This window comes from Lotus japonicus, chromosome 2 (assembly GCF_012489685.1).
Source record: "Lotus japonicus ecotype B-129 chromosome 2, LjGifu_v1.2".
Classification (NCBI taxonomy): domain Eukaryota; kingdom Viridiplantae; phylum Streptophyta; class Magnoliopsida; order Fabales; family Fabaceae; genus Lotus; species Lotus japonicus.
In genome coordinates, this window is record NC_080042.1 from 69,301,339 (window position 1) to 69,317,368 (window position 16,030).

Here is a 16,030-nt window from a genome sequence, read left to right on the forward strand (position 1 = left end):
GTTATTGGTGTCCGTTAGAAACTCTTTCGATTTCAAGTCTTTTACTACTCAACCCGAGCACCTAGGGCAGTGTATGGCCTTGGATGATTGAGCCAATGACCTTAGGCCCCTAAATTGTATTTCCCTAAAAAATAAATTAGTACACTTATATTGTATTCTACCGAGATACTAAAAAAAAGCAAATTAGTGAGGGACAAAATCCGTCGCTAAATAAGGAAAATTCCGTCGCTAAAACTTTAGCGACGGAACCCTGTCCGTCGTGCAAAGTGGCATCGCTAAATAATTAACGAGGGATTCTTAAATCCGTCGCTGATAGAGACGGAAATGTGCCGTCGCTAATTTATATATTTTCGTCGCTAAACTGTTTGATGGATTATCACATGAATCCGTCGCTAATTCCGACGGGACAGTCCGTCGCTATTTACGACGGAACATAACAATCCGTCGCTATTTGCGACGGAATTATCCGTCGCTATTTAAGACGGAATATAGGAGACCGTCGCTATTTGCGACGGAAGTGTCCGTCGCTAACCACTTGACATTTTTATTAACATTCCCACGCTAATTCCCTCGCTAATAAATTTATAGGAATTCTTCAGTCACATGCTTCTCACAATCCAATCTATTATCCATCCATTTCCTATTTTCAGGCACATTCATGTTTCTAACACACAATAAGCAACCAATAAGTAACAGTTCAGTAAATGAATCCCCAATTTAAAAGCATATTCAGGCTTAAATTAAAGCATTCATCAATATATAAGTAAATTGACAAAACAAGGAAAGGGTACTAAATCTAAAACATAACAAGGATTTCAAGCTAAAATAAACTTTGAAGGCTTGAATCCTTATACTTAACTCATGCAAGCAACGTTTTAAAGCAACATATGGTAGCAGTTCAGTATAGGTTGTTGCTGAAAATGATTTTACCCACAAGCACATGTGTCAAACCCTTCAGTAGCTTCAAACTTAAACAGATAGGGATGTACCTCCGGATTCAAGCAACTTCACATCCACAGAAGGGAAACACAAAGCAGATTGCTCCCTCTATCCTGAGATGTCGAGGCTTATAGAGGAGATGAAACCGCAAGTTCCAACCCAAACCTGTACATAGGGCAGCAAATCAACATCAAATTCAATGAATCACGAAAGAAACATATTTGGGGATTTGAGATCCAAAGGCACAGTAAGAGGCTTCAGATTATGGTGATAATTGATCCCTTTTCCCAATCATACACCATTCAGTAAATAATTCACTAATTTGATAAAACAACAATTTACTTAATAAACTTCCATGGCTAAGCTAGCATCTTCATACACATGCAACCAAAACAATCATACACCATCCAGTAAATAATTCACTACTGTGATAAAACAATAATTCACTTTATAATCCATTAAATAAATGGAAACAATAGAAAGCTAAAGCAAAATAGCAAACTCGTGAAAACTACACATGCTAGTAGTGTTAATTATCTATTTATTGAAGAAATAGAATCAGAAGAGAAATCATTAGTAGTAATTAATGCTATCTCTCTAGTCATTCATTCATGTACTTCGATAGATATACCATATGTCATAGGACTTTAACACATAACAATTAATGAATGGCTGAACACTTGGTGTCAAAATTCAATCAGAAACCATAAAAGTAATGTTTGAGGGATTTAACACAACTACACTAAGTCAGTTGCTACCTCAAGCTCTTTCGCAGGTTTGAGCGACTTCTACTAAACTATTGCTGCACGTTTGGTACCTATCAAGCATTTCCACCATGCTTATTAAAGGAAGATAAAGGAAGAACCATCAAATTAATGATGATATATCATATATGGTATATTGATAACCATATCATACTAAAAAAATAATATCAGCATCCAATAAGCCACATGTCTTGCTATACATCTGGTTTAAAATAAGGTGTCAAATTTAATGGGTTTCAGTAGTTAGATCAATTTTAATGGGTTTAAATCATCAATTTTTTCCTTTTAAAAAAATTATGAAAACTGGGATTGAATAATTGAAGAAGCACCTGAGATGGAAGAAAGGCGATGTGAGTGGCACCAGGTATTGACGATAAGCACACAATGCTTTTGCAAACCTGAAATGAACAAAACAATTTTAATAACCAAATCTAAATAAGGTCTATCATGAAACCTCAAACCAGATCAGATGGTGCGAAGAAGTCCACACCAGTCAACCCCAAACTTTTGCAAATCTATATATTAAAAGAAGCTTACTGAGTGACATGTATAATCAAATATAACAAATCATTAATTTTTTAACATACTCCTTTGAAAGATAAAATTGAGGTTATAATAGTTGTTCTCCTAATTTGTCCAAAGTATAAGATATGTATAATAAAATAATTTACCATGAGCAAGTAGTTCTGAAATAAGGAGTTGCTAGTCATCTAATCTGATCTGCACTACTTCTCCTAGCCAAATTCTTGCTTGAATCTGTCAACTGGAAAACAATTTTACAATAATGAAAAAATGATTTCATCAAGAAATTAGGGGCAATGAAAGGGAAGTTAAACAACCTGTAATATGAAGAGTATGAGTAAATGCATAAATATAAAGAAATACATCAGGGGGGAAGGGGGATTTACTTACTAGTTGGTGTCAAACCACTTGGTCATTTCCATAGCTGGTTTAGATGCATTTCCTCTTACCATGGAGAAGTATATATCAAAGCCAATCTCCCCACAGTTCCAACTATATCTAGGAGGAACTGCCCCAAGCATGGTTGTTGTGTCCAATACTTGATCATAGTATGAGAAGGTGTTGGTTGGAATATACTGGATTCCAGCCTCAGCCATATGCTTCCAAATGACTAACCTAAGGTCTGCAGAAACCTTCTTCAGCTCCTCAGCACTACTCTTGCCATCCCAAAAGGCTAACCTAATGTGGGAAGCCATCACTCTGTTATTGCAAACATACAATTTTGAAACTTTAAGGCCAACTCAATATTAAGTTATAAAATGGTACTTATACAATTAAACATTTTTCAAATGATGGCATAAACAAAGAAAATACAGTGTTGATAGTTCACAGAAATCTATGGGCTCAATAGAGCCAAATAATTAAGTACAATATTACTTAAGAAATTGGTGCAGAACATGTTCTAATACTCTATTGAGCCCAAAGGATGAGAAACAATTCTAATACTCTATTGACAAACATGTTCTCTCCAATGATTTATACGTTGGGTTGGACACACATAGTGAACAAGATAACTCAAACTATAACTTTACTTACCTCCAATGATTTCGACTAGGGTTTCCGTTCGGTATGATTCAAATTCGCCTGGTAGGGTTTCTGGTTTGGATTCAGCGATGCTGCGCAGTTAAAAGCACAATTCCAGCAAGCACAGTTCGAGTCGGACTCCGAAAGAGAAGAGATTCCAGCACATCGGAGGTCCAAGGAGGAGACCGCGCCGTCGCGAAAGCATTGAAGGATTCGAGCTCCGCCGAGAAGAGGACGGTTGCGGAAGTGACATGTGGAGTGGCGGGGAAGAAGGGTCGAAGAGCGTGGGTGAGATTTGAGAGAGTGAGAAGGTGAAGAGGAGTACCAAGAAGCAGAGAACGCGTTGCGGCCATGAGAGTGTGAGAGGAATTTCTGAGTGTTAGGGTTTTTCTAAGAGAGTATGAGTGAATGGATTGCTTAGTGTTTGGACTTGGAAACTTTTAACCTGCTAGACTGCTAGTGTCTATAGTTAAAAAACATATGTTTCAACATAAATTATCAAAATTATAATCTAGTTCAAATGGCTAAACCCTTCTCTTTTGTGGACAAATCCCATGTTCGAATTAGGGGTGAACATGGGCAGGGTAAATCCAATGAACCCGCCCAACCCAATCTGATCCAATAGAAAAAATGCGGGTTGGATCGGGCAATCGGGTTAGTCGGATGGATTTTACTACAACCCAACCAAGTTCGGATCGGATTTCGGATTCAGTTCAAATCCATCCAACCCAACCCAGAATCCATACATATAATAATAATTTTTATAATTTTACTCATACTTGGAGTGCTAGTGTCGGAGTGATGACTTTTTGAAACTTTGAGACTTAAGTATTTGAAGTTATTTGTCATATTTGAACTTAGAGTATTTGTTCGTAGTTATTTGTTACATGTTTATATAGTTATTTGGCATGTTGGAGACATCTAAGTTCTAAGTGTCATGACAAGACATTTAGTGTTGTTTTTGACTTTTTAGATACTATTTATATTAGATTGTTTCATGTCATTTAGTAATTAAGTTTTATGTTTTCATGATATTTGGCTATATGTCATTTATGTGGTATTATTTCTATAACTTTTTGTGTCTTTTTCATGCTATTTAGTATAATAACATATTTAGTATTTTTTTATAACTTTTTCTGAATTTATAATAATTTTTACAAGATTTTTTAATATTTCAGATATATTATTATTTTAATATATGGACCCAATAAATCCATCCAACCCAATCCAAACTTCGTCGGGTTGGTTCGGATCGGGTCCGAAGAAGAAATTCGTGAAATCCAACCCAACCCAACCCATACAATTTTGATCGGTTCGGATTTTATTTTGACCAAAATCCATCCAACCCAACCCATGTGCACCCCTAGTTCGAATCTATAGGAAAACAAATTGTTCACTTTTAAAAACAAAATATTTAGCGACGGAAATACGATGTCGCTAACATCTTACTAAGATTAACGAGGGATTCAGCGACGGTTATGATCCGTCGCTAAATTCCAAGATAAAATATTAAAATAACATTAGCGAGAGATTTAGCGACGGACCTACAGCGAGGCTACCCATCTGTCGCTAAATTTTGAAACAGCATTCTTAATTCCAAAATCATGAATCCGTCGCTAATTTCGTCGCATTCCGTCGCTAACAGTGAGGGATATCATTCTCTCGCTAAATCACTTTTTTTTAGTAGTGTTTGAGAGAGAAAATTTGTGTTTACTTATAACCGTTAGTTCTTCTTATGACTTATATATTTATATATTGTACAAGTTTATGCTTCATTCATTGTTCTTCTCTAAAACAAAATTCATTGCTTTTACCTTGAAGTGAATTATCAAACGAAATACTTGATATTAAAGTGTTTCAAAATCTCTAATTGTTTCATTCATGACGTTCAAGCTTCTAGTGTTCATTATATATAGGCTTATTAGCACTTTTGGTCCCCCAGGTTTCACGATTGTGCAAATGAGGTCCCTTAAGTTTAAATATAGCATTTTAGTACCTCCACGTTTATCTCCGTCAACAGTTTTAGTCCTCCAGCGCCTTTCCGTCCAAAAGTTAACGTTTTTGTCTAATTTGGCAGTTTTTTAATTGAGGTGGCATGAGAGTAGGAGAGAGAAAGGTTAATGGGATAAAAAAAACACCATGTGGCCCTCAGGTGACCCAATCTGAACCCAAAATATTCATAATCTTCATCTCCTTCTCTATCATCTTCTTCATCTTCCCTATCATAGCTGAAATCAAAACACAAAGTAAGTCACGTGCTTGTTACAGAGAAAGTACGAAAGAAAAAATCAACATTTTTTATTGTAATACATGTGAAAGGGTTACAGGGGATAGAGTTGTGGACGACATGGTTGATCGTGAAGAATTTATGAGATAGAGAATGAAAGGGGAGATATGTAATACGATGGTGTTGGGCTAACAAGCTTAATTGAATGTTACAGACTTGCTAAATCCTTCAAATCCTCCATCTTTTGAGAAAACAAACACCACCATGAGGATCGTTGCCACGAGGAGAGGAAGATCCAGTGGCTCTCGTCGTCCCCCACCGTGCTCCACCGTAGAGGCGATTTCCGGCGAGTTTCCCGGTGAAAACTCCGACGACGTTTTCCAGCGAACTCCTGTGTCCTTTCATCACGAGACCACCACCATTGAACCACCATCCTATCCGCAACAAAACCCACCGACCAGTTTCCCCTTTGGCCACACCGCCGCTGCCACCGTCAACTCCGGCGACCTCCTTTTTCAGAAAGGAAGGAACTTTGAGGTAGATCTTGCTTTCCTCTCTTCGAATCCGATGCCATAAATAAGAAGGGAGGAACCTTTCCACATTGAAGAGGGAGATAGGTGGTGTGAAAAATGGAGAGGGAGAAAGGTCTGATGGTGGTGCGGAGAATGGAGAAGGAGAAAGGTTTGATTTTTAAGGGGATTTTTGCTCTTTCTTTCTCAAAGCACAAGAGACATGATTTCACGAGCTGATGGTGTCATCACATTCATGTGCTAATCTGATATCTCACTTTCAATTGTGATTGATAATTGATAATTGATAATTGATTTTGCACTTCAAACCATAACAAAAACAGGACCCCAAACACAACATCATCTTCCTCTCTTTCACTTTGAAGTTTGAACACACAAGAGAGAAGAGAAAAGAGGCATAGATCTGGGTTGATTTGCTTAGGTTGGGTTGAAGAAGATGATGTTTCTGGGTAGTGGTGAAGAAGAGGGAGCATGTGCACTTCACATGGTGTGTCTTATGAGTCCTCTCTCCTAATGGGTGTCCACATCAATTAAAAATTATACACGTCAACAAAAAACGTTAACTTTTGGACGGAAATGCGCTGGGGGACTAAAACTGTTGACGGAGATAAACGTGGAGGTACTAAAACGCTATATTTAAACTTAAGGGACTTCATTTGCACAAATGTGAAACCTGGGGGACCAAAAGTGCTAATAAGCCTTATATATATTAAGTCTTTTTAAGATTCTTATTAAAAATAAGGGTTAATCGTCTACTTGGCCCCTGTCTTTGTCTCGCCGTCTGAAATTAGTCCCTCCCCGAAAAATTTACAAATCTGAGTCCTCTTGTTTGCAATAAGTATGGAGCAGGTCCTCGCCGGAGCTCGGAGGGCATGCTGACTGTGTTAGTAAGCTTATGTGGATTTAAAAAAAAGAAAAAAAAAATAACAAGTCAGATTTATTAATCAAATTAACTAATATTAAATCTATTAACAAATATAATCTAATAATCTAACTAAAATATCAATTTCCTCAAAAATATAAAAATTAAAAAAAAAAAAACCTAAATCAAAATCAGAAGTCCAGAACCACCTTCTCATCTTCTCATCTTGTCACCTTCTCATCTTCTCATCTTCTCATCCTCCAAAGCCCAATTCAGATCTGTAATTTGGGGTTGAGGTTGCAGGATGGGGGTGGGTTTCTGGGGTGGGTTGCAGGTGACGGTGGGGTAGGTTGCGAGAGGGTGGATGGGGGTGGGCTGCGACTGAAGGTGGGGATGGGGGTGGGTTGCAGCTGAGGTGGGGTGGGGTGCGACTGAGGCTGGGGATGGGGGTGGGTTTTGGGTGAGGTGGGGTGGGCTGCTAATGAGGGTGGGGTGGGTTTCGAGTAGGGGTGGGTTACGAGTGGGGTTGGGTTGCAGGTGAAGGTGGGGATGGGTTTCTTGGTGGGGATGGGTTTCTGGAATGAATTTGAAAGTTGGTCTTTAGGACAATGATGGAAAGAGGACGCGTGTTGTGTGCTGCCAGATGCAAAAATGTTGCTTGCAACTGTATATTGATGTTGATGAGGCGAATAATTTTGTTTTATATTGATTGCAGCGTTGAGGGAGGAAGAAGAAAATGGAACAAGAAGGTCTAGATGGTCTGTTTCGTGTTTCTTCATCTGTGTTTGCTTTTTTGTCTGTGTTCTGTTGTTTTCTGTTCTTCTTTTCTTTCCTTTTCAATTTTTCTGCTCTTCTTTTGAAGAAACAGTTCTGGAACATTCCTTGGTTAAAAAATTCTGGGTTCTGTTGGCAAGGATTTACAAGTTTTGTTTTCTGGGTTGTGTTCACATATCTGGAACATTCCTTGGAATAAATTATTCTTAATTTTATGAAGAAGATGAATAAGAAAATGAAGATGAGATCAATCTAAAATTTATTAGATCAAGAACACTCATGTTGAAGAAGTTCCATGTTAATGAAGATGAATTAGGGATTTTTTTTTGTTACATTAGGAAATAAATGAATAAGGGATTTAAAACTGATTTGTAAATTTTTTTTATTTTTTTATTTTTTTTTCCTTGACACGTCAGCCTCATTTATCCAATCAGGACCTGCTTCAGACTTATTGCAAACGAGAGGACCTAGATTTGCAAATTTTCCGGAGAGGGACTAATTTCAGACGGCGAGACAAAGACAGGGACCAAGTAGACGATTAACCCTAAAAATAATTAGTTTAACATTTTGGCTTTACACTCTAAGATACCACCCTGCTAGCACCATTTGACAGATTTGAAGTTTTGAGTCATTTTACCTGAAAACTTGCCACTTTGTTGCAAAACATTAACCGGTAAACTCGATGTTGAACCAAAATTGGTTAAAAGTCAAGGCCTCACCCTCCTGTGATTGATGCAAAAGTTTGAGGCAAATGAGCCATCATTCCACCTAGTGGTAACCACCATCAACTCAACTTTATCTCTTCATCATCTCCATCTTCAATTTTTTTAAGCCGTTTACACACAAATTGTCTTCTCAAAATAGAAAAAGCTTCATTGATTGCACCAATTTTTAGTTTTAAGTTACTTCATCTACACATGCTGCACTAAGCAATCCGATAAAGAACGTAGCTATTTGAGGTCCGAGTTGGCAAAATCAGACAGACTAATCACTAATGTTTGTCTCACTTTGTTGATAGGGAAAGGGGAGAAAGCTAGCGTTCACAGCCACAACCGTCTAAATATTTTATTTGAGAACAACGTGAGGTATAAAAAATATTATCCGGAGGGGCCATGATAATATGCATAGACAGAGACACTCACAATCAAACAACACTTGTCGTTGCAAAATCATGTATTCCAATTAGGGGTGGAGAGTACTCCTCAACCAACCTAAGTTGATTAAACCTGCATCTCATTGGATTTTTTCGGATCTACGAATGGGTATATGTTTAAAACACTAGCCTGGTCAATATTTAGGGTTGTGAGGAAGACAAATATAACTCGTTCAACTGGTCCGTTACCTACTTACTAGCCTAGCTTCAAAACATGGCTTTGCATATGTAGGAATTATACGGGATCTATTTACGAATGATTAGAATTTCCTAAATTAACATCACATAAGAGATTTTAAATTTCTTGTCATAATTGATTCAAACTTTTAGCAACCTAGTATGTATTTGTGGTGAAATTTTTAGTATAAGTGCATCTCATTATATAAATAGCTATACCTATAAATTTTTTTAAGATATTTGAAATAGTTCTTCGAACCAACCCAAACCCTTTCTTTTATGGTCTAATCTTCATTAATCTCAAACTTCGTCAGGTTTTTTGGGGTGAGTTCAGGTTAAAAACTAACCCAGTTAAAATTTAAGGCAGGGTGAAAACAAACACAATTTGTCCCCACACATTTAAGACCCTAATTCCATTAACAGCATTGAAAAAACCCATATGCTTACTTTTAAAAAAATATTTTTATGCACGTTCATGCATGCTGGAGAGCCCACATGCACAGAAACCACAACCTTTCTAGTGCTTTATAAATGGCTTCTCACTTGATGGAACCAAGCCAAGTCTGTCTGTTTTTCACTTAAACACAAGGAAAGATGAAGAGCTTTGCCTACTTTGGTAGAAAGCTAGATCATTTTTGTAGTGTTTTCCACAAATTCTTTTGTAGTTTCCATGCTTTCCTCATTCAACTTTGCTATTTCATTACCCTCTCTTTGTTTGGTTACCTGTGTCTCAAGGTCTCTAAGCCAAGGTCCCCTGTCAGCCACAATGACATTGATCTATTTTTCACCTCTGTTTCTGCTGCCACAGTTTCTAGTATGACAGCAATAGAAATGGAGGTTTTTTCCAATTCCCAACTCATTCTCCTCACCTTTCTCATGTTACTGGGTGGTGAAGTTTTTACTTCCATGCTTGAACTTGTACTTGCCAGGTTCAACTTCACAAAAAATCATAGTACTACTGTTCAATTGAAACAGGATCCCCCACCTAAGTCCAATCAAATTGAGATTGGTTTAGTTTCTGTTTCTAATTCAGAAAGCCATAAACAGAATCATAGTATTCTTTTTGTTCCAAATGACATGGTTGAGTCCTTTAACTATAATGAAAGACTTAAGTATAACTCTCTTAAGTGTCTGAGTCATGTCGTTTTTGGTTACCTTACTGTGATTCATATTGTTGGTGTTTGTTTGGTCTCTATGTACACAGCATTTATACCAAGTGCAAGACAAGTACTTGAAAACAAAGATATCAAAATACCAACATTTTCTTTCTTCATCATAGTTTCCACTTTTGCTAGTTGTGGTTTTGTCCCTACCAATGAGAACATGGTAGTTTTCAAGAAGAATTCAGGCCTCCTCCTTCTTATTCTTCCACATGTTCTTCTTGGTAACGCCCTTTACGCACCATGTTTGAGGCTTGTCATAATGCTTATGAAAAAAGTTACCAGAAGAGAGGAACTCTCTTACTTGCTGAAGAATTCCAAAGAGATGGGTTCTAGCCATATGCTCCCTGCTCTTCATTGCTGGCTCCTGATTGTTACTGTTTTTGGGTTCAATCTGGTACAATTGATAATGTTCTGCTCCATGGAGTGGAATTCCAAAAATATGGAGGGTTTAAGTCTCTATCAGAAACTGGTTGCTTCTTTGTTTCAAGTTACAAATGCTAGACATGCTGGTGAATCTGTTTTTGATCTCTCCACCATCTCTTCAGCCATATTGGTGCTCTTCGTTGTCATGATGTAAGTTGCTCTTTTATTTTCCTTTTTCTAATACAAGTATGTATCTGTTGGCCAGATAAAAAACTCCACATTGGGCTTTAAAGAGCAAACCATAAGTGGATCAGACACCACATCCTTAAGGGGGAGAATGTTGTATATCAAGTTTGAGTCCATCTCAAACGAAAGTTGGGCTTGTACTCATCCAGAACCTCAGAGGCCGTCATTCTGGGCTTGTGCTCTTGAGTCTCAGAGGCTCAGGCTCATGGTCAAATAACCATCGGCTTGAATACCACTGTTGGGCCAGATAAAGGGCCAAACAAAGGAGATGGTTTAAAATTGGGGGATAAAACTCCACATTAGGCTTTAAAGAACAAACCATAAGTGGACCAGACACCACATCCTTCACCCAAAACCTTAAGGCAATGGGTGTATGCGTCCTCACACTTATAAACCACTCAAACTTATCCTTATCTTCCAATGTGAGACTTACTCACACTTGATACACAACAGTATCTTCATAAATGCATATAATCATGTTCCAATCAGGAATATACATCTACATCTTTGTTGAACTAGCTCTTCAAATGAAATTTTTTGTCACATACATAAGCTTCACTCTCTTTTCTATGTTATATAAGCATGTGAAAGAAAAGCATCATATATAATCAAAGTGCCTTGATCTGCTCCAGCTCCAGCTCCAGCGGGGAGCATTATAGGGCAATATTGCTACTAAAAGTCCTAATTCACTCAACTATGAACAATGATTTTTAATCTGAATACATAGTTTCGGCCCCCAAAAAAAATTATTAAGTAAAAAAGGCCTTCCATTAATGTGATAAGTTTAATAGTTTTTTTATAAAGAAGATCTCAAATAAAAAATCAAGGCTTCAGTTCAAAAAATCAAGCTCAATATAGTCTCCATGAAAAAGGGAAAAAAATACTTCATCTGACGTTTAACTAGTCTGACAAACGTTTGGTTTCTCCAGTTCCCTCATTTAGTAAAGAAATTTGTTTAGGTAAAAATGTCTCACTTTTAAAGTTTGCTTTAAACTTCATTTAGTGTTGGACCGGTCTTTCTTGAGAATTTAAGTGTGGTTGGAGTCTCACAAAATCAATGAGCAAGGCGAAGACAACATGAGAGATGTTTTTTTATAGGCAAATGTTAGTTGTCAGAAATATTAGTAAATTAATTCCTCCTCCGGGTTCGAACCCGGGACCCTTCACCCTTTATCCCACTCAATCCTTATGTCCCTAGTTCTTACCACTTGAGCTATCATTCGGGGACATACAACATGAGAGATGTGACTCATAAATTCAGTGCCTTAAGGTTTTGGATAAAGATGCGTTGTCTGGTTCTCTTGGTGGTCTTCGGTGTTGGTTCATTGATGCTTTGGATTCCCACTGTCTCTCCTCAACAAATGTAATCAGAGCTGATGCTTGGTGCGGCCATGATGACGACTCCTTGTATCAAAAGTCTTCCTTGCAATGTGGTGGTCATGCTGCGTGCCCTATGAACAACATTGCATGACGGGGAGCATGGTAATGTGGTAGTGACTCACACTTGATAGAGGAATGTTGAGACTTCAAATGAGTTTGGAGTCTCACATTGATTATGAATAGTGAGGTGAACATAATATAAGAGATAAGACTCGTAAACTCAATGCTTAAAATTTTAGGTAAAAATGTGGGGTGTGGTTCTCTTTGTGATCTTTAGTGTTGACTCATGAATGCTTTGGGCTTCCCTAAGACACTCATTTAGTTATTTTGAGGAATTTTAAATTTCTAAGTAAGGAGAGAGCTTACTCTCCCTCACCCTCTCTACCCTCCTATTTCCTTTCCCTTAAACTCTTCCCTCTCTCTCCCTCAAAAACTCTCAATTAAAGTCTTTAAAAATATATATTTTCTCTGTTCCTAATCATAAGACTTACTTAAGCCAATACGTACTGCTTATTAAAAAAAATATGTGATAGAATTAATTGATGTATTAGTTTTAGAAAAATTTATACAAATCTTCCAAACAAGCAAATTTAGAAATTGGACATGATAGAGACAAAGTTTAATGGTAATACAATTAACTTTCAGTGCGCAGAGCACCAATCATTGTTTACTAACATACAATTGGAATCTGATGTGCTAATGCTTCCCTCGATTTTGTGCATGTGTGATTTCTTAGTAGCCTAGTAGACATCAATACATTGCTCGATTGTATTTAGGTGTGCATGCTCAGTTGAAGACATGATTATAGAACTTTTGAGGTCTACTTAGTTCTTTGTTACGTCTCTCCCTTCATAATCATATTATTGACCAAGAGAAAACGGGGAGAGAAAGAAAATATAGAAAAAATATTTTACTAACTAATTTCAAGCATATTGCTTTAGAACTTTGAATATTGACACTCACTTTAATTTCTTCTTCATTCTAATTCCATCAACTTTTCTTTATCCTCTTTTCTTTTCTAATTCATTCAGCATATTTATTAGCTATCTCTCTTTTATTCTTCTCTCATTCTCTTCTAGTCTTCTATCAGTCGAGACATCACATATGTATGTGTAATTTATTTATTTGATCATTGTTAATATTTTCTTATTTCTCTTGTTATGAAACGAAAATTGCAATTAATATGCGGGTATGTGCATAAATTCTGTCCTCCCACTTGCATGGGAGATGAGAGTTGGATTTGGCACTACATATGTACCAGATTTGGGACCCTAAACTTTTTTAAACTTAATAGTTCCTAAGCATTAATATGATTTGGCACCCCCATTTCTTAAGGACTTCGGAAGTTTAATTTCCGGTGCGCTCCGGAACTTAATCTTAATTTTGGAGTAAAACACGGATAGACATTTAAGTATTTCCCCACTTTAAAGTGAGATTATAAATCCAACCGCATGGGAGATGGGGCTAGAATATACTTCAGATTTGATAATTCAGAATAGGTGTATGTGATTGATTGATCACTAGCGCATTTATAACAGGATGCAAATGTGAAAGAACAAAGAATTTCATAAATTTTCTAGAATTCCTTACTTTAGAAAAGAAAACAAAATCTTTGATAATGCAGCTTTATGAGATGATAAAGACCCATCCCTTTATAACAATTTGTTATTCAAGAATCAAATATGATGAACATGATGTAGGTTTCAAATAAGGATTTGTTCCTAACCACATGCTTTTCTACCCATATAGAAAATAGGAGTATAATCCTAAACCACACTTGATTAACCCATACCCGAAAAACATGATGAAGATCTAGAGCGGAAGCGTACCTGAATGAGCCATGGGAATCGCTGAAGGATCTGGGGTTGTGATCTTCCAATTGTAGATCACCCTTAGGGTTTCCTGATGTTCTCCTCTGATGGGGATGAGGAGAAACTTTTTACGTTGTTACGTTGTTATGTCTACAATTGGGGACCATAACCCTATAAGTAACTGCATCAGTTACAATTCTGTTTTCAATATTTCTAATTTGGCCCCTCATCAAATTAGAATATTGCCTTATGGTATCCGCACAATACCTTTTCATAACACATATGCCCTTAGCCATAAGATCAATATTAAATAGACCACTTTAGTTTTGGCTAATTAAATAATGGCCCTAACACAATTAAAAGTTACATTTGTGACCCAAAATTCTAACAATCTCCCACTGGTCACATATGTAACTCTACACATGTGTTAGACTTTATGAGCTCAAAAATGCCATTATATACCTTAAGCATATCCAAATAATCTCGTCCATTAGTCATGCCAGTGCATAGAACCAAAGTGATTTTCGTTATATCAATCATAACTAAACCCATCAATGATTACTAGTACTGACATAACTAAATGACATAGATTCATTATGAAATGTGCAGCATGAAAATCACAAGAAGGTGGCCTGTACTTGTCAATTTTCAACTGGTCCTACTTTACTTTAGTGAGATCATTCAATAACCTTATTGTACAAAGCATAAATAACAGAATATCAAACTTTATAATTAACCAAAAAATATCCAAATACTAGAGTATGCATGCATAATACCAAACATAGAACACAAAATTTATATATGAGTAACTCCCACTAAACTAAGCATTCCTCACACTGCAAAACACCCATGTGAGCAGTGTGCTCATGAAAGACCTTGGGCGGAAGACCTTTTGTAAGAGGATCCGCTATCATGGAGTTTGTCCCTATGTGTTCTATAGAAATCTGTCCACTTTGTACCCTTTCCTTAACAACTAGGAACTTGATGTCAATATGTTTTGACTTGGTCGAGCTCCTATTATTGTTGGAAAATAAGACGGCTGATTTGTTGTCACAGTATAACTTAAGCGGTCTTTCAATTCCTTCCACAATTCGCAGCCCAGTGACAAGATTCCTCAGCCAAATCCCATGGTTAGATGCCTCAAAACATGCTACAAATTCTGCTGCCATGGTGGATGAAGCTATGAGAGTTTGCTTGGCACTACGCCAAGAAACTGCACCACCAGCCAACATGTAGATATAGCCTGAAGTGGATCTCTTACTATCTTGGCATCCAGCAAAATCAGAGTCAGAATATCCAATGATCTCCAATTGGTCTGACCTCCTATATGTGAGCATATAATCTTTTGTTCTCTGTAAATACCTCATAACCCTTTTGGCTGCTTTCCAATGATCCATTCCTGGATTGCTCAAATATCTGCCTAACATCCCAACTATGAACGCTATATCTGGACGCGTACAAACTTGGGCATACATAAGACTCCCTACAGCTGATGCATAAGGAATCTTTTGCATTTCCTGAATTTCTAAGTTTCCTTTTGGGCATTGACTGAGACTAAATTTGTCTCCCTTAGCAACTGGAGTATCCCCTGATGTACAATTCTGCATGCCAAACCTTTTAAGTACCTTTTCGATATAGCTCTTTTGTGACAATCCCAGAATACCCCGAGATCGGTCTCGGTGTATCTGAATTCCTAATACAAAGGAAGCGTCACCAAGATCTTTCATTTCAAATTTTCTTGATAGAAATCTCTTGGTTTCGTGCAACATGCCTATATCATTAGTGGCAAGCAGTATGTCATCAACATACAGAACCAGGAAAATATATTTGCTCCCACTGAATTTGTGATACACACAATCTTCAACAACATTCACCTCAAAACCGAATGAGAGAATTATTTCATGAAATTTGTGGTACCACTGACGAGATGCCTGCTTTAGTCCATAAATGGATTTTGTCAATTTGCAAACCGTATTCTTTGGGTCTCCTGACACAAAGTTTTCTGGTTGCACCATATAGATTGTCTCATCAATGTTTCCATTGAGAAACGCTGTCTTGACATCCATTTGATGGAGTTCCAAATCATAATGTGCAAC

At 37.2% G+C, this 16,030-nt stretch overlaps 1 protein-coding gene and 1 long non-coding RNA gene across 4 annotated transcripts; one reads left to right on the forward strand and one right to left on the reverse strand.

The window, feature by feature from the left end:
* Positions 1-503: 503 nt before the first annotated feature.
* LOC130739118 (uncharacterized) lies at positions 504-3,660 on the reverse strand. 3 transcript variants are annotated; one of them, XR_009019765.1, is made up of 5 exons: positions 3,261-3,660; positions 2,616-2,924; positions 2,375-2,459; positions 2,033-2,101; positions 504-1,104 (listed from the first exon to the last, which is right to left on the reverse strand). It is a non-coding gene; the product is annotated as an uncharacterized LOC130739118 (long non-coding RNA). The 3 variants fall into 3 exon arrangements; XR_009019764.1 differs by having other exon boundaries at positions 2,375-2,466; XR_009019767.1 differs by having other exon boundaries at positions 2,375-2,466; positions 2,616-2,903; positions 3,261-3,659.
* A 5,794-nt stretch (positions 3,661-9,454) lies between these two features.
* Positions 9,455-11,258, forward strand: LOC130739116 (sodium transporter HKT1-like). The gene has a single exon (XM_057591346.1). It carries the CDS (start codon positions 9,566-9,568, stop codon positions 10,709-10,711), a length of 1,146 nt encoding a protein of 381 aa, XP_057447329.1. The 5' UTR covers positions 9,455-9,565; the 3' UTR covers positions 10,712-11,258.
* The last annotated feature ends 4,772 nt before the right edge of the window (positions 11,259-16,030 follow it).